Consider the following 19,101-nt stretch of genomic DNA (forward strand, 5'->3'; position numbering starts at 1 on the left):
ACAAGTGAAATCATATATCCAGTAGAAAAATAAATTGAAGTTAATTCCAAATTTGTCATTTTGTCAAACTAACATCCGCAAAAATATGTTGCTTATAAATATTGCATTATTTACGTGTTAATTCATTTAGAGTTTTCATTTGATTTACAAGATTCGAATACTCGTACTTATTCAAATTACTATCACTCATCACTTGTATTCCAGAACATTATTCATCTGATTTTTTTTCATGTTTCAGAATTGGTTTTTTTATTATTGTTTACTGCGGGAATATTATTTTCAAATCTGGCCAAAATATCATTTAAAAATAGCTAATTGTCAAAATTTTGCAAATAATTAAAAAAAATAAGATTGTTCTCATTTTACTAACTTTAGTTAAAAAAGTAACATATAAGACGTATTATAATAGTGAAATCATAATGTAACTAAAGTTCTATAAATTGGTGGCAAAATATATATTCGTTATCACATTATAAAAATTATCAACGTGTAAAAAACCTCATGCAGGATATTAAATGAAGTAAAAATCGCTGTATTCAAAGGAAATTTCGCACAAAAAAAATTTAATATTCTGCTTTGAAAGTTTTTGTTGGATTCATTTAATTCTCTATTGAAGTATATTGTTTTAAAAATTAAAAGACACGGAATTGAATAAATCTATGAAAATAAACATGCTGTTTGGCATGCAATTCAATAAAAATATGTTCTAATTTCTGACATGACAGAAAGTTAGAATATATATTTCCTAATTTTACAAAAGCACAAGAATTTGAAAAAACAATATTTCAAGTGGTTAAAACAGATTTGTATCTCCGAAAACCAACATGTCATATAAACGATTTGATAAGACTCGAATTAAAAGCATTTTTTTAACTAGATTTCTTTAATAAAAGTATTACTAAAAACAGTCTTATTAAACTCTTTATAAATTGGTGTGTATTACCGAAAAGGTAAATACATTTTTATTGTGGTTGAATTCAATTAATATCTATATTCAACAAAGAATTCAAAGGCTTGTGCATCAAACCGATAATTATGAAAATCAGCCAACTACGAAATTCCTTTAAAACATAAACAAGTCGTGTTCTGTAAGAGTTCTAGAAGAATTTCATTAATTCTTCCTCACGTAGCAGATGTTTTTGATTTACTTTTCTCACTCATAAAATTGATTCTTGTTGAATTCTACTCGCCGTCATTTTTACGTCATACGAGAAGGAATAAAGTAAATGTAGACGGGAAGCAAGAACAGCCTTTCAGAACAAAATGCCATAGGATGTGGAAATCATCTGCTGTATTTTTCGTTTTGTCTAGCTTGCTTCTAGAACCAGTTGCAGGAATAATTGTAAATCCTTGCTCTGTGGCAGATGTTTTCGTTAATAAATTAGGTGTAACTAAACAAAATGCTGCGAAATGTAAGTGCTTATTTTGAAATTTTCATCTGCAATCATACAGTTTGAATGCTTTGATATTCATTTTTAAACAGATTGTATATGTGGTCAAATACTTAGAATATGTATTGCTTTTATAATTTTAAAAATAATGTAATCTTTCAAAGTGATTTTATAAATCAAATTACAAATGAGCGTACAAATTTAAAAGCACAAAAGAGCGTAAATAATGTATAAATCGAAGGATGCTAATTTTTTTAAATCTTCAAAATATCTAATAATGAAGTTTGCTGGATTGAATTTATCGATATTCTTTTTCGCTTCGAAATTTTTTCATGATAATTGTGATACTTGATAGAAAATTTGCATATATCGCAAATTTGCCAACTGTATTTTAGGCTTTTGGAGATAACCGGCTTTGAAAAATTATTTTATCTAGAAAAAAATTATTTCACTTTAAAAGAAAATATAAAAATTCTAGAAAGTATCCGGTTTAGAAATCAGACTGAAAAAGATGCAAAAAAAAAAAAAGATGAAGGGGGAAAAAAAAAAACTCTTTTATTGGTGATATTATGAAACAGTAAAAATGTTAGAAAGAATAATTATAATATTTTTTTATAATTCTAAAGCAGAATTTTCTTAAGAAAAAATAACTCATATATGAAAAATCTGTTACAATAATGAAGAAAAATATTTTAGGAAATAATGTTCTTAACTCATTCTAGCGGAGGAAAAAAAAAAAAAAAAAAAAAAAAACGAGAAACATAAAATAAGCATAGTAATAATTTTTGTTTTAAATATTATTTTAAAAAATACATAATATTCATATAGCACCTGTGGATTAGCATAGTATTAAATTGGTATTAACTAGGAAATACTTTAGAAAATAATATTCTCAATTCATTTTTACAGAGAAAAAAAAAATGAGAAGTACTAAAAATGCCAGAATAGTTTTTTTAGTTAATAGCAAATGTAATGTCTATTAAAACATCAGTGGGTGTGCATATTATTAAACCAGCTACCTTTAATGATCAAGTTGTTCAGCGATAATATTAGTGTTACTTAATTTCAATTAATTATTAATGCATAAATTGATATCCATGATACCTGTAGAAAAATATTACTAAACTTTAAATTGAGATTTTTCCGCACCCTTTATATTAGTAGCCTTTTATTTTTTTTTCACTCATTGAGGTGTCATTCCGTGTGTTAAAGCCCTTGATGATATTAATTCAGGTCTTCGCAATCACATAAATCGAGCGTTTTCTGTATACTCTCAAATAAAGGTGCAAACTTGCTGGCTCCTCCTCTCCCGCGTAAAATTACAATTGAGTAAACTCATGAATGCCTTGCATAGCATTGATGAAATATAGATCTTTGGGAGCATTTTTCATGAACCTGTCAATGCGAATATGCATTTTGGATTTCTTTTTTACGATTGAAATCAAAATTTGAATGAGAACTACAATCATAGTCGCACGTACCAATTTCCGTTTATTGAAGTCATTACTTTTTTAAGTTATTGTATTTAAATGTACGGAAAGGATAGACCAACAAATGGTTAACCTTTTTGCAGATTTGGTTAAAAATTTGATAAAAATTTATATTTTAGATGTTAATCTTATGTATTGAATTCTGTTTATCTGTCTCTTTATGTTTTATTGTCATCGTGTTCACTTGTACTTGGAAGCCGGAAAGAATGATTTTCGGCTATTTCTATTTGTTCAAAATAGAAATGGAAATTTACAAAATTGATGTCAGGACCAAATAAAAAATTTCATCAGTGTAATTTAAAGCATTTGGAATTATCGAAAAGCATAGTTCCAAAATTTCTTTAAATGTGCTTAAAATTCAGATATAAACTTTCCGTTTTTACATACTGACACAAACTTTTGGAACTTGCTTAAGAACTTCAAAGCTTTTCAATAATACAAACTTTGTAACAACCTAGATTTGTATACTATCTGTACTTTGATATTATTTATTTTTCGCTAAATACAGGATTGTGCAATACAAAAACATATTGTTTCAAAATATTATATTTCATTTTTATTTTATCGGATTCAAAGTATAGAAGAAATACTGTAATCGTCAACGAATTCAAGCTCGAGACTCGGATGAATTTCTACGTTTCTGACTTCCCCGAGACCGGCATTATGTCTGTCTGTGAACACGATAACTAAAAAACGCTTTGAGATAAACGGATATAATTTGTTATATGGACTTATGATGAAATTTGTATATTTCTATCACATTTTGAACAAAATCCATTCACAGGAAGTCTGTCTGGCTGGCTGTTTGAGTACAAATGAACTCTATAATTTCCAAAAGCAGAACTATATAAATAAAATTTGGCACACAGGTTACATAGAAACTTATCAAATTTTGAACGAAATCTGTCAAAAGTTTACCCATCTGTTGGTCCGTACTTTCGCATGCACGTAAACGCAATGATTTAAATCAATGAAATTCGGTATATTGTCGGTCTTGTAATTGATGTTGTGTCCACGTTACAACGGAAAGGGGGTAGCAGTTGCTTCTGAGGGTAAAGACCCCTGAGCACCTTAGGGCAGAAGTCTGACTTCTAGCTCAATGAAGATGACACTCACACACTAGCTTGCACAACCCCTTCTTACAGGGGGGTTCTTTCACACACCTCACAGATAGAACACAGAGGGAAGAACAACCATGCCCGAACCAGGTCTCGAACCCGGGAAGACGCGCTACCCCTAGGCCAGGCGGCGGTGGTTTTGTAATTACATGTCAAATTTGGGCGTGCATCGGCCTGCAAAACAGTATCCAAAACACATGTTCTCAAGTTAGAAAAAAAAAAAAATGCAAGATTGCAAATGCAAGAAAAAAAAAAGAGAAATGCAAGATTCACACCAAAGATTTGTATTTTGTAACTATCAGTCACCAACGTCATGAAACGCCTTATCCAAAGTTCACAATTTTATGTGGAAGGGAGGTGAGAGTTAATTGAAAGGTAGGCGAGAATATTTCAGGGAAACCATTCTGACTGGTTTTTGTCAAAGGAATTTGAAAACAGTAACTTAGATGATAAGAAAACTATTTTTGTCTTCCAACCTGAGGAAAGGAATTTTTTTAATAGTGGAGATTAGAAAAATCATCTTTATAATTTTAAATTATTGTAAGATTACACTTTAGACTCTATGCATTCTATTTTCAAAATAATATCAAGATGATGAAAATTAAACTACGAATTTCATGTAAAACGCCTGTTTTAACTTTGTGCCTCTAAAATGTTTGTGAAATTTATAATTTAACTCATTTTATTATAACTACTCATTTTACATTTACAAGATGATATATGAAGCAATTGTACGGAAAAGAATTGCATTACACTAATTTTATAAATTATTCTTGTAGAAAATCAGAGCTAGTAAGGCTTCCTAAAATGAACGCAAGGAATCAAATAAAAGGAATTCCATAAAAAAATTCTTTTATCAAACGTTGTTCTACTTTTAAGACTTTAGACAGTCTTATTGCAACATCAAAACAATTTATAAAAGCGTTCCTTTGCACAATTCAAACAAATATTTCTGGAAGTGGGTTATTTAATAAATTTGCGACGCACATGACGCAACTTAATGTTTTATGATGCTTCTCAATAATTATTTCCGAAGAGCTTTTAGCAATGACATAAACATGAGATAATGAAGAATTTTTAATGCATGGACATGATAAAGTTAATGCATTGTGTTCGATTACGGCCCTGCGTTTATTTGTTTCTCAATAATTTCTAGAATAAGAATCATAAAATGGAATGGCATTTGAGAAATATGTATTTTATATCCGGTTCTAGCTTAACACTCTTGACCGATTTAAACTGTGCTGAAGTGGCCTATAATGATGCTGTATTTTGTTGATACAGTTTGTAAATTTTTATCATTATACTTATTTGTATAACAGCTCACGCAGTGGTAGATTTAGGCATGCATTTTTAAGTCGGAGACAGTGTATATTCGGAGGTACACCCTCTTTTAATAAATTAGCAATTTAGGTATGAATTATAACACATTTTTAATTTAAAAAAACGGGCTAAACTTTTATTCTAATAAAAAAAATTCTAACTCTGTGAAAATATATGTTTTTTGTTTTGTTTATTCATTTTTAAATTATAAATTTAAAAGTAACTAAAAATAAAATTCTTGGAAATATTACCTATAATTATTACTTAACCATTTCCTAATTTATAAATTATAACTCTTCAATTATTATAAAAGGCTATCAAAATAAATTTCAAATAAAGATGACACCAAAAATTCTTATTTTATAGGATTTTTTAACTGAAATATTACATAGTTAATCAATAATTAACATTCCAATATATTATTAAAAGTAATTATTTATACTATAATTGATCATTTTAATTCGAGCATGCACATTTACAGTTCAAAAATTTTGAATTTCTTACAAATCTATTTGTTTAACATCTAGGCTAAATACATTTTTTAGACTACCTGCGTGCAGCGATCTTAGGCGTCTGTCTAATCAGAAATCGGCCATTCAAGTCTCAAATTGTTTTAAATTAACGCCAATTACCCAATTCGTAACGCCTAATTTATACGCTAGTAACGCCATTTCATACATTATTTTCTTAATGAAGATCGATGACATATTCTGGAGTCAATCTTCAGCTTACAGACATCATTAGGTTTAAAGTGCATTCTTAATGTAAAAATGGAAGACAATTATATTATTTTATCAAAGTTAGAACAGTGTTTTGGAAGATTATTCTTATTACTTTTATAAGATTGCCAGAACATTTAAATGTCTGAAAGAGGAATATCAGAAGAGTTCCAAGTTTTTATTTTAAACCTCATTTCAAAACAAATCGAACATTTTATTTTATTATTGTTATAATAGCTAATAATGTTATAACAGTTACTGCAATCATTGCCAACTCTTACAAAATTTATTTACTTTCTTTCTCCCATACGAAGCATACAAAGACAAAAAGACTGAAATCGTTGAAACTGTAGTGAAAGCTTAAAAGCCAGTTAACAGCTATGCTGCACGAGCAATTGCTTTTGTATCGTGGTCATGTTACTGGGATGCAAACCACAAGGTCCCAGGTTCTATCCTCGCTCCTAGAAAATCAGTTACAAAACTATTGAACTCGAGATTTGGATTTATATCCACCTTTGAGACTTCTAACTTAAAAAAAAAATACATTTATGGGATTATGTCTGGCTTTTTATTTGGAAACACTGCAACACAAAAATGCATGAGTTAAAGAATGAAATTTGCTCACAATCCTAAGACCAAAATTCTAGATTCCATCAAAGGAAAAGAATAAAATTCATACGAAGAGAAGCCTGTTTGTCTGTCAATATGAAACTGAACACAATAATTCAAAATTATAAAGAGATATATGGATAAAATTGAGTACACAGATTTGTCATCAGCATTGCTGCAGACATGCATTAAATTTTAGACAAATCAGTCAAAGAGGAGATTTGCATGCGTGTTCTTGCATGCGCATGCGTGTGAATGGGATTATTCAAAAACCTATCGACTTAGACGCATAAAATTTTGTGTATAAGATTGGTATCAGAATTGTTATTATTATCAAAAGTTGTAGATTTGAGCCAAATTTTCGATGCAATTGGTGGAAAAGAAAGCAGCCCAAATGCATGCTTAGTTTTGTTTATCAAATTAACGCAAGGAAACGCAAAATGTATTATATTGCGTCATTATGTGTGGCATTCGTAGGGGAGGAAGGAAGGGATTTTGCTTGTGGATTGCCGGAACTTCGTGGCTCATCTCCTCCCTCTTCAAAACTTCCACCCTCGCTATACGTTCAAAAAAGGCAAAAGAAGATGGGAGAAAAGACGACGTTAATATACTTAAATTTGCTGTTACATTAAGATTGAGTTCTAATGGTTACCTCAAGGCCGCTGTGGCCTGGTGGTAAGGTCTCGGCTTGTAGGTGGTAGGGCTTCGGAACCGGTGGGTTTCGGGTTCGTGACCGATTCCACCAAGAACAGTCGTGTAACAACTGTAACAGTCGTCTGTTGCACGTTAAATCCGTCACGACCAAACGTCCTCTCGCTGGTGTGGTGTGGTGTGGAGAGGGGGTGCCAGCTCAGGTGTCGTCCTCGTCATCTGACTGCGGTTCAAAATTACGAGGTCCGTTCCAAAATAGCCCTAGTGTTGCTCCAAACGGGACATTAATATAATCAAACCAAACCAAACCTAATGGTTATCTCCGGTTACGGTACAACCTCTCCAATAAAAGGTATATCCCGTGATTGGAGTAGAAGTAATTGAACCCGACAACATTACTTCATCCTCCAAGGATGCGATATGATGTAACATAAGTTTCTCATCCCCATAATTAAGGTCGCCGATTTTCACTCAAAAAGGGCAAAAATCTAAATGCGAACCGATAGTGTTTTTAATTTGCAATTATATTTTATTATTAGTTTTAATAAAATTTGCATACAATAATGTCTATAATTCTTTTCAATGATAGCAATTATTTGAGCAAAGATTATTGTTGAAAAAATTTAAAATTGCATTTTATTTACTTAAATTGAAAACTAACTCAAAAGTTTATTTAAAGATGAAATAATATTTATTTTATCATATTTGTTAAAATTCCGTCTAGAAATACGATAGATTTATTTCAAATATCCTAGACGAAACCAAGATACTTGAGTCAAATAATTGTACATTTTTTTAATTAATCAAATGTAATTAGTTTAACCTTACATTTAAATTCAGTCCAAAGATGAACCGGCCGATAACAATTATTATCAAAACCCTTAATTAAAAATAAAAAAATGGCCATAGACGCATGTCATAACTTAATATAGAACCGAATGAAGTGTAAGCTGTTATTGCGGAATTTTATATACGCAATACATTTAAGTGCTTCTAACAACAAGTTACTAAAATTTACGCTGATCTGATTCGAATCAGTAAATTTTTAAAACACGGCACCTTTATTAAAATTAGAGAATGCCTAAAGACATCGATACTGAAAAAAATAATGCTTGAAATACCATAATGATATAGTATCTAACAACAATGAACATAAACAGTATTAGGTTGGTTTGAAAATACTTTTCGTGAATATGGTACGTGAAAAACAGCACTGCAATATGAAAATACCTTTTATAAAATATAAAACTGGATTTTTCAATCTTTTCATAATAATAAAGGGAAATGTGTGTGTGCCTCTCTATGTATATAATGATTCCTTTAGAAGAGACCCTTGGAGCTTAAGTTATAAAATTTAGAATAAAAATTCTTTGGGGATTTTTTTTTTTTTTAAATTTTAAGCAGTTAAAAATTAAACGAAATTGATATTTCCCCCTTGAATTGAAAACTGATATTTTTCTCCTATAACTTCTAAAAATACTGCGGCACAAATGATGATGATTTTTAAAACTTCTGCAAATAATAATTTTTTAACATGACTCATTTAGTTACTGTAAAATAATTGCTTCAATTTTAATGAATGTTTAAAAATATTTTTAGATATATTTTACAAAAGTATTACTAAAATGCAGATAATTTTCATGGATTGTTTATTGCCAAGAAATGAAATTTGATTCCTTTTTTTAATGTAACGTGTAGATTTCTTTTAAAGCGTGATTTTAATAAAATGTTTGATTAATTTACATTAAGTATCAATAATCATTTCATTAATTTATATTTAATAATCACATATAAGATTTAATTTCAAAAGTAATCAATGACGAAAGATTTTTATTGTTTATAAAAAATTAATATTATATAAATTAATATATCTCAACACTACTACTCTCTTCTGTAATATTATTATATTAAAAATATATTATCATTTTTAGGCTGCTCTCTTATTATGATGCACTATTTTTTTTTATTTAATTGATTAATGACTTCACTTATGAGTTTGTTTTTTATCTATTTTAAGGGGTCTGCCTAGCAAAATTTGCAAGTGGGTTCAATACCAATGCTTTGGGTAACACGGATAAAAATGGAAACGATTATTTTGGATTATTCCAGGTATTTATTTATATTATATTATTTTAATTTTGTCAGAGAACTTAATAAATACCATCAAGCGAACTACTCTGTTAAAAAAATCTTAATTCAAAATGCGTATTAAAGCAAATAAAAATATATTATAAATGAAGTGTATCTCCTGCCAACTCCATACATCAAATGAACGTATTAAATTTTATTAAAAAAATATTTCATAACTGTTGTGGTCTGTCTATGACGCTAGAGCTTTCAACAAATAATTCTAAATGCAGTCGCGCTATTCTAAAATATTATGTGGTTTAGTGATTTTAACTATTTATGATCTAACATCTAAATCTATTTTTCTAATTCTCAATAATCATCATTAAAGACAGAATGATCTTTATTGACGAACACGAAAACACACACGAACACAAAGATATTCACCGTTACATCTCTAATTAGATTAAAATCTGAATAGCTAAGCATAAAAAAAAAACCCGATTCTAAGTTCTAGAAAAAACTGCGCATGCGCCAGCTTTCATGGCAACCACAGCTGAAAAGAGAAAAAGGCGAATCTATGACGGAACAATAACAATCTGATATTTTATATCATCAGTATTTCTTCATAATGAATACTCAATTGTTTATTATTTTTGTTTTTATTTTAATTGAAATGAACCACATATAAAACTAAATAAACACACAGTTGAATAATTATCCATCTTCATTTCGATACATGTTCAGATAAAAGTTATGAAACTTTTAAGAAAGGATTCAGCTAAATGTTTTGGTTTCCGAAGAGTAATTATGATTTTAAAGTTTCACTTGACTTATTCGAGTATTTTAAATTTGATAACATCAGCCATTCAATTTTTTTATTTTATATTAATTTTAAATAATAAATAATGAAACAATTTTTAAATATTATCTATAAATCTTCAATTAAAATTATATTATTTAATTTAAAGTGAAAACTAAAAACTGTAAACAAATGATTTTTATTTCTGCTTTTTTTTTAACCTCATATTCCCGATGATAATATGCAAATATTTTTTTAGGATTTTTCTGCAGTCAAACGTGTTCAATAAAAAAAATTTTTTTTTAAACCATTGAAATTTTGTTACCTTTTTAAGAAAATAGTTTAACCCTCTGGATGTGCAACATACTATATATTTCGAAATTTATTCCACATAGATTTTGTTTACAAAATTAGTATACTTTTGTTGTATACAATATTAAAATTACTTACTCATTTATTAAAACTATAAGCATGAAATTATTAAAAATTTAGATTCATTATCATTATTTTATTTATTAAAATTACTTAATTTATTTATTATGCATTATTTACTGAAACTGTTAATTATTAAAAGTATATCTTTTCTCAGATTTTTAGTTTCAAAATTGTCGTTTCTTTTACTATGCTCTGTTTTTTAACTCAGTTTTTCTAAAATTGAATTTTTGACTAAACAAATACTAGATGTATTCATTCGATTGAAACAATAAATTACGCATCATATATATAAAATCATAATAAGAAATAAATGAAAAAAATAGACAAATTAGAAACTTTAACAAATCTGCGTGCCGATTTTAACATTTCAGCTGTTATCAATAATATTATAAATTTTAGTAAATTTAAACCACTTTTTAGGGATGATATCGTCGAAACTTTCTTGCATTTTTCTAATAAGATGTCTCTCCCAGCATGAAATGATAAACTTTGGGAAAAGTTATAATCGTCTCGTGTGCTAAGATTTTTTTTATTTGAATTCCGCCCATGAGCGTTTTCTGCTTCATCGTATATTGAAGAAAACCGAGCATGCATTTTAGATTTTTTTTTTTTTTTTTTTGTGTGTGTGTGTGTCCTTTTTTTCACAAATTAAAAATTATTTCTCTAACAATTTCCTAATATATTAACTTTTAGATTACACTGAAGTTGATTGACTTGAAAAAGAAAACTTCTGGTTCCTAAAATTTCCTAATTTGATTTTTAACACTTCTTTTGTACTTGTATTTTTTTAATGATATCACGGATTATCCATTTTCGGAACTTTACTGTATTCTGTTAAATTAAATGACATACCAAATGGCTGAATTTATTTCTCAAAGCTTCTATATACATTCAATTCAAATTTAAGTAGAAATTGATTCAACTGTAAAAGAAAAAAGATATTTTGAATTTCTTAAATTTTCGTAATGATTCTTAAAACTTTTTTCTATATTTGATTGAAATTTTTAAATAAGTTTTCGATCACAGGAGACAAAGAATAATCCGCCCGAGGATAATCGAGAATATATTGCATATATTGTTTTAATTTAATTGAGACAACAAATAGCAGGAAAAAAAGCTTTATATTTTAATAAATCAAAAATAGAGTATAAACTACTTCTTTCCAAAAAAATGGTTGAATCCAGCGCATGCTTCAATAATTACAGTTATTAAGAAATGAAAAAATATTTTTAATAATTCTTTACATTTCAATGTAAATAATTATTGTTTTGTCATTTTAATAATCAACAATTTTAGAGTTTCTTTATTTATTTGTAGATAAATGACAACTACTGCAAAAAAGGCACCAAGAAGAGCTGCGGAGTAAGTTGCACAGGTACTGATTGACTTTGATTGGCTGTTTTTATTTATTTAAAGCTGTATTTAATCTGAAAATACAAAAAAATCTTTGGTTTCCTTTTCAGAGCTGGTCTCCGACAATATACTTCCTAGTGCAACGTGTGCTCTAAACATATATAACAAGGAAGGAGGATTCAGCAACTGGTAATAAATATAATTTCTTTTTCATTAGTCCATTCTGAGTGTCTAATCTAAGACGATTCTAAATACTAACTCTGATTCGTCACGCTAATTCTACTATAATATATGCTCAAAAGCATTAAAAAAGGATTTGTGGAACTAAGTATTTACAAAGGAAACTATAATTTTTCATTAAACGCTAAGTGAATTTTAATATTCGATTCTGCCAGAAATATTATATTTATTAACTATTCGAAACCAAAGCAGTACGATTTGAAGAGAGTGGACGAAATATCAATGCAAAGTTTATAATTTATATATATATATATAATGTTTTTCGAATCATGTCGGCTAAATAATATGTAAAATATTTTTGGTTTAAGTAGAATGTAGGTTCGAAGCAGTGAAGAAACTTTGTATTTTTAATTTCGTTTTATTCTCTCTCTTCTCTCCCGGGAGACAAACATGATTTACAAGGTGGAGCGCGACACAAAAGCAGAAGGCAAAAAGGAACGAACAAATGATCACTAGCCTTATATAACATAGGATTTCTGGCCAGGCGCCAATTCAATACACGTGGTGACCTTTGACACCTTTTCAAGGGCACAGAAGATATCACTTTCATTTGATACGTAGTACTGATGGCGCATTATTTTTACAGAGGAATTAATTAAACCGAAAGTGGAATTGGGTCGCGAAATAAGAGAATATTTTAGAATGAAGTTACTATGGGTTAAATTAAGATAAAATCTTGGAAATTAATTTGGTTTAAATTAAGAGTTTAAAATATCATTACATATATATATGTGTGTGTGTGTGTGTGTGTGTGTGTGTGTCACGTACTTTGTAATATTATAAACAGCACGTTTAAAATATTTATTTCAAATGATTTCTTCTATTCATACAGTATGTCGCTGAATAGAATAAAATTCAAAGTAACATTGTATGCATTAAACATGAATTCTATTTGTTATGCAACAAGAATCAAAAAGAATCATTTCTCACCACACATGAAGTAGCTGCTCACTGATTATGAAACTCACTGTTATAAAAATTCGATCTCGCAGATCTTGAAAAATTCAATCATAGATGGAACATATTCTATTTTTTATGTACTCTCACGGATAGAGCTATGTTCGAAAATAAAGCGGATATGCTCACAAATTTCATCTGACATACGAGGTTGGCCATTGCTTTTCCCTTCAAATACGCAACCATTTTCTATGAATTTCTTAAACCAACGGTAAATTTGTTTATGATAAAATGGATCTGTGCTGAGCCTACAACGAGATGCAGGCTACATTGCAGCAATGAATGGACTCTGCATCCGGAGCGCATACAATAATTTTTTTTTTCTGAGACGTTGCCATTTCTACTTCCTCGTATACACCTGGTGTGGAGAGGGGGGTGCCAGCTCAGGTGTCGTCCTCGTCATCTGACCGCGGTTCAAAATTACGAGGTCCGTACCAAAATAGTCCTAGTGTTGCTTTACAACGGGACGTTAATATAACTAAACTAAACAAACTCCTCGTATACATAGTATAGGAAAAAGTACAGTAATCGTTAAAAAAAAAAAAATTCGAATTATTGATTTTGGCGAATTTCAACGTTTTAGACCTCTCTGAGTTCGAAAAACCCATTTTTCGAAAATGTCCGCCTGTCAGTCTGTGGCAAAGATAATTAAAAAATGCTTTGATCAAAATGGATAAAATTTGGTATATGGTCTTTACAACACTTTAGCAGATTTCTATTAAATGTTATGTAAAATATGTTCATAGGAAGTCCGTATGTCCAAACGGCTGCACGATAATTACAAAAGAAAGAGAGCTAGACAGATAAAATTCGGTACACAGATTTAATATCTATAATGTAAACACCTGTCAAATTTTGAGCCAAATACAACAACAGGTTTACCGTCTGTCTGTCTGTACTTACAGAAATAAGTAAATGTTATAATTTAAAACCACAGCGACTTAAATATATCAAATTTACTTCAGAGTTTTGTGACTACAATGGCAGATTTGTGTCACATTTTTGCTTCAATCCGTTGAGAAAACATGTATAAAATACAAATTTGATATTTGGATACTATTAATCGCATGCCAGAATTTAATCGCCAAATAACTCAGCAAGTATAATATCACACGATCGATTCAGTAAAAATGCTAAATTCGCGCCAAAAATTAATATTTCTTAACTATTGTACGCCAATGCCATGCAAGGCGTTGTCTGGCAGAACAAGTTTATTAAAGAATATGCGAGAAAGTTTTGTGGAAACTACTCCCACTGGTTTCATACACAATTAGTAGTACCACGTTCACCATGATTATGCGAAAGCATAAAATAAAACTTTTCTTTCGTCTTTCCAATGATTTATTACATGTGTCTCCATCTATTGTCGTTCATTAAAATTAGATATTTTAAATGTGCACCTTCTTTATGAATAGCCCTGTATTTAATTTTCGGCTTAAAGGGGATTAAAACTGCCTTCGCTTTCATTTGTAGTACATAAATTAGTCCATTAGTGATATATAAGTTATTTGGCTTCTTTTTCGATATCAGCCGTAAAATAGTTATAAATTCAATGTCCGTTCTTAATGTGCGATAGACATCTAATTATTGAAACCAACTGTTTTGATCGCAATCAACTAAAGTATTAATAGGAAATGAAAATTTGCAATAAATTTTTCTGCTAAAAAATATTATTATAAAAAAGGAATAATTTATATTTATAGAAATGAAAACTTTTAAAACTTTTCTATCTCTTACCGATATTCAATAATTCATAAAAACACGTGGGAAATTCAGAATTATTATATTATTAGGAGTATTAGGAATATCAGGAGTGAATTATTCTGTCATATATTTAGTTCTTCTAATGCGAAATCTAATTCAAAACTGACAAGCATAGCCTTCAATTTTAATTGTGTTTTTTTTATATTAATGCCGAAATATATTGAAAACAGAATTTAAAAATAGTGCTGATATCCTTAATTTAAAAAAAAAAAAGAAAGAAAGAAAAAGAACTACATATTCATGTTAAGAAAGTCAGAATGCAAATATTACTTTTCTTCGATCTCACTACAAATATTCAGAGTAAACGCTTTTAAAGAAGAAATGGAATTCTCTGTTACAATTTTTCATAATTATATACATAATCATTAGATTCTTTTTTTAGAAAAAAAATCATCAAATGAAAATTTAGATTGCTTTAATTACATTTCTTGGAGCGAATTTGTTCGGATTTTATACTCTCAGTCACTAAGATACTACAGATTACTTAGTTGTAAAAACTTTAAATTCGATCTCAAATTTCATCTAAAATATAAAGATTTTTTTTTTCCAAATTAAGGAAAGGAAAATAGTCGAAAATATTTTAAATCCTGAAAGATTAAATTTGTTTATCATGTCGTGTGGAGAACAATGAGTATGATTTCGCATCAAATAATCATTAACTGTTTTTAATAAAATGGTTTTATGCATGAAAAAAGTATCTTCAAACATGAATTTTAATATCACAGTTTTTTTAATGTAAAACCTAAGGAAATGGTCTTCCAAAATTTTCTCATATACATTCTAATAAAGGTGTAATTCCTTGGAAGACACTGACGTACAATGATTACGAAATATTAACCTTTGATACAAATTTAGCATTTCAATTGAATCTATCGTGCCATCCTTGGCGACTTACTTGGCGATTGATCCCTGCCATGCGGTTAAATATATCTGAAAATCGAATTTGTGTTTTAGACGCGTTTTTCCCAAATAACAGAAACTAAAATTAGACACAAAACTGCATAGATGTTCAACTTCTTGTTGGATTTAACTCAAAATTTAATAGGTATCTATACTGTAAATGTTAATTCTGCATATTAAATTTTATCTATTTTGCTCTCTTCCTTTTGTAATTATTGTATTAAATTAAACTCGAACAGCCGGACAGACAGGTTTCCTCTGAGCGGATAGAAATCTACAAATTTGGTAAGAAGACCGTATACCAAATTTTCTTCGTCTAGTTCAAAGTCGGTTTTGAGTTATGTTTGTCACACATAGGCAAACGGACATTTTCCAAAAATGTGTTTTAAGAACTCAGGGAAGTCTAAAACATAAAGATTCGTAAAATCTCGGGTTGGAATTTTTTGGCGATAACGATACTTTCTCTAAACTACGTATAAAAAAAAAGTTTTTAAAAAAATGCTAAATTTGTGCGTTTCTATTTTTTAAAAAAAAACTTTTTTCTTTACACACATTACAGTTTTTAAAATGATTTTATCTCATCAATGTAAATATTCTCAAATGGGAATATTTACATTGATAATCACTTACATAATATCACTTATTTATTAATGAATCATTTTTACCATCCAAACATAACATTACAGACAATCGCGACTTTTCGCATAGGGGCAGACCTCAGTCTAAAAACCGAAGGGAGACCTCATATTTATTTCACATTGGAATGCAGAACCAACACGACACTGAGTGGGAGGAGGGGCTTAAAACATTTTACGCGCCTGTAGATTCATATAGTCTAAATCTACCTTCGATTTCTTAATAAAACAAACAGTTTAGCAAGGTTTTTTTTTTTTTTTTTATGTCTGGAAGGAACAGAATAATAAATCTTAATATGGAAATTCAAACGGAAATTTGCGAAATTCGGCATGTACTTACTTCTTAAATAGTACATTTTCATTAAAAAAGTTTTCCAAAATTTAAATTAAATGTGTAATTAAAAATTCATCGAAATATTCTAGTTTTTTTGTCCATAATTTCGTAACATATCACAGCACAATCACTTAACTTTATGTCACCATAATTATACTTCCTTAATAATCACTCCACATCTAAATTCAAAAATAATAGTAACAAGCTCTTCAACAATACCAATTTATTTCATTCAATTTTTTTTCTTAAACTATATTTTTAAAATAATTTTAAAAAAAATAAAAAAAAAAAGTCACTTAGCCCCACCTTCCAACTTATGACCTACACATATGACATCAGTGACCACCTGACCTCCCTACGCCCTCCATTTTCAGGAGGGAAATTTAAAAAAAAAAAAAAAACCTTCACAGTACTATCTCTACAGGGAGAAAAAAACCCATGACAGAATTTCCCAGCCACAACCACGAAATGGATGTTGGAAATTTTAATTTCATATGAAAGCTCGTGACAAACGTGACTTGGATATATCATCAATATTTGACTACTCTCCACTACCTCCATTTTTTAGGCATTCTTAAAAATAGTATGAAAACTGAAGAAATAAGCCTAAATTATTATCATGCTACGATTATTGAGAAGAGAGGTTCGAATCTTCTTTTTATTTGAATATATTAATAATAAAAAGATTCCTTATATAATCTCTTCCAGCTTTACTAACTGAGCTTATCACTTTTTCTTACAGGCCTGCATGGAAGAACAATTGTCAAAATTTAGATCCAAACAGATTTATCAATAACTGTAATATACCATCTAAAGGATGATCTAATTTTCAAATGATTCCATTATGTTATTTCAATGAAGAAATGGACTATAGCTTATTACCCAATTCATATTATTACCCTGAAAGAACAAATGAACAATACAGATCAAAATTTCAGAAACTTTGTTCTTAAAATGCTCATCGTAACATGGGATGATTTTATTAAAATTCTACTTTATTCAAGTATTGAAAGATGAATTTCTTTCACAGAGTGGTTGTATAAAATTTTTTCTTTATTATTTTTTATCTTATCACAAAAAGAGTAGATGTAATTTGTTGCTTGAATTTGTCCTTCATGTTGAATTAACCTATAACATTTCAGTTAACATATTTTTTTTTTATTATAGAAGATTTAGTATTTTTATATTTGTCACAAAATAAAACAATTTTTATACGATTCAATCGCAATTTCTTTTATAAAATTCTGATGTGATTATGACGGATAAAAATTTTTAAAGAATATGGAAAATCATTAAGTTATAAAAACAGAATTCTAAATTTCAAAGGACTGCCTTTAAAAAAAACTGTTTAATTTGATATTCTTAATTTTTTTTTATTTATTAATTTTGCCTTTTCATTGCATAAAGATTTAATAATGTTCATACAAAAGTAATTTCAGATATTGTAAATGGATTCATATCCAATACATGTGTAATATATTTTACATGTATTAAATACATTATAATTAGATTACCATAGATATGTAAGTATTAAAAGACATATCTATATATTGTTGCATATAGATATGTATTAGTAACATACATATATATTTATGCAATATTAATGCATAGTATTCGAATTAAATTGTCCATGGTTTAAAAAAAAAAACATTTCATTTTTTATTAATGAAATAAATCATGTGCAAAATGTTTCTAGCAAGAAGTGTGAGGATAGATATCTTAAAAACCAATATAATGAGGGCATGAAATCACTATTTCTAATTATATTTTAAGCTTTTACTCACAGAAAGTAAATGAGAAGTAAAAAATGTTATTGATATCAAAATTCTTACCACATCACTACATATGTTAAGTGGCAAGGAAATTTTTTTAGATATTTTACCTAATATTTAGTTATATAATAAGGATAAAAATTAATTCAGGATAAAAACTGACTTATGTAATATTAGTCTAAAACAACTTCTGCTAATTTTAAGTCATTCAGGGGCAGATTTTGTAATAGAATGTATTTTCAGAAATGGCATATTGAAATGGTAGACATTAAGCATCATTCCTAATGCAGATTTTTGGCAGTGTGATATACTATGCAAACATGAAGTTGACTGACATTATGTATACATAGACTGACATATTCTTTATATTACATAGAATAATGCTATACGCATGATCAATCTTCTGAGTAGACAGAATGTATATTTTCTGCAAAGTAGATGCGACTTGTATCAGGCAAATAATAATGGAGAATCTTCCCATGCAAATGATCTCAGACCATGTATCTTATAATGTACATAAAAAGTTAACAGTTGTAGACTT

General features: G+C 28.7%; 1 protein-coding gene across 1 annotated transcript; it reads left to right on the forward strand.

Moving 5' to 3' along the window:
• Positions 1-1,219: 1,219 nt before the first annotated feature.
• Positions 1,220-17,794, forward strand: LOC129968173 (lysozyme-like). Its single transcript, XM_056082012.1, has 5 exons — positions 1,220-1,412; positions 9,319-9,410; positions 11,923-11,980; positions 12,069-12,147; positions 17,531-17,794. The coding sequence occupies exons 1-5, from the start codon at positions 1,274-1,276 to the stop codon at positions 17,607-17,609; spliced, it is 447 nt and encodes a 148-aa protein (XP_055937987.1). The 5' UTR covers positions 1,220-1,273; the 3' UTR covers positions 17,610-17,794.
• The last annotated feature ends 1,307 nt before the right edge of the window (positions 17,795-19,101 follow it).

Source organism: Argiope bruennichi, chromosome 5, assembly GCF_947563725.1.
Source record: "Argiope bruennichi chromosome 5, qqArgBrue1.1, whole genome shotgun sequence".
Classification (NCBI taxonomy): Eukaryota; Metazoa; Arthropoda; class Arachnida; order Araneae; family Araneidae; genus Argiope; species Argiope bruennichi.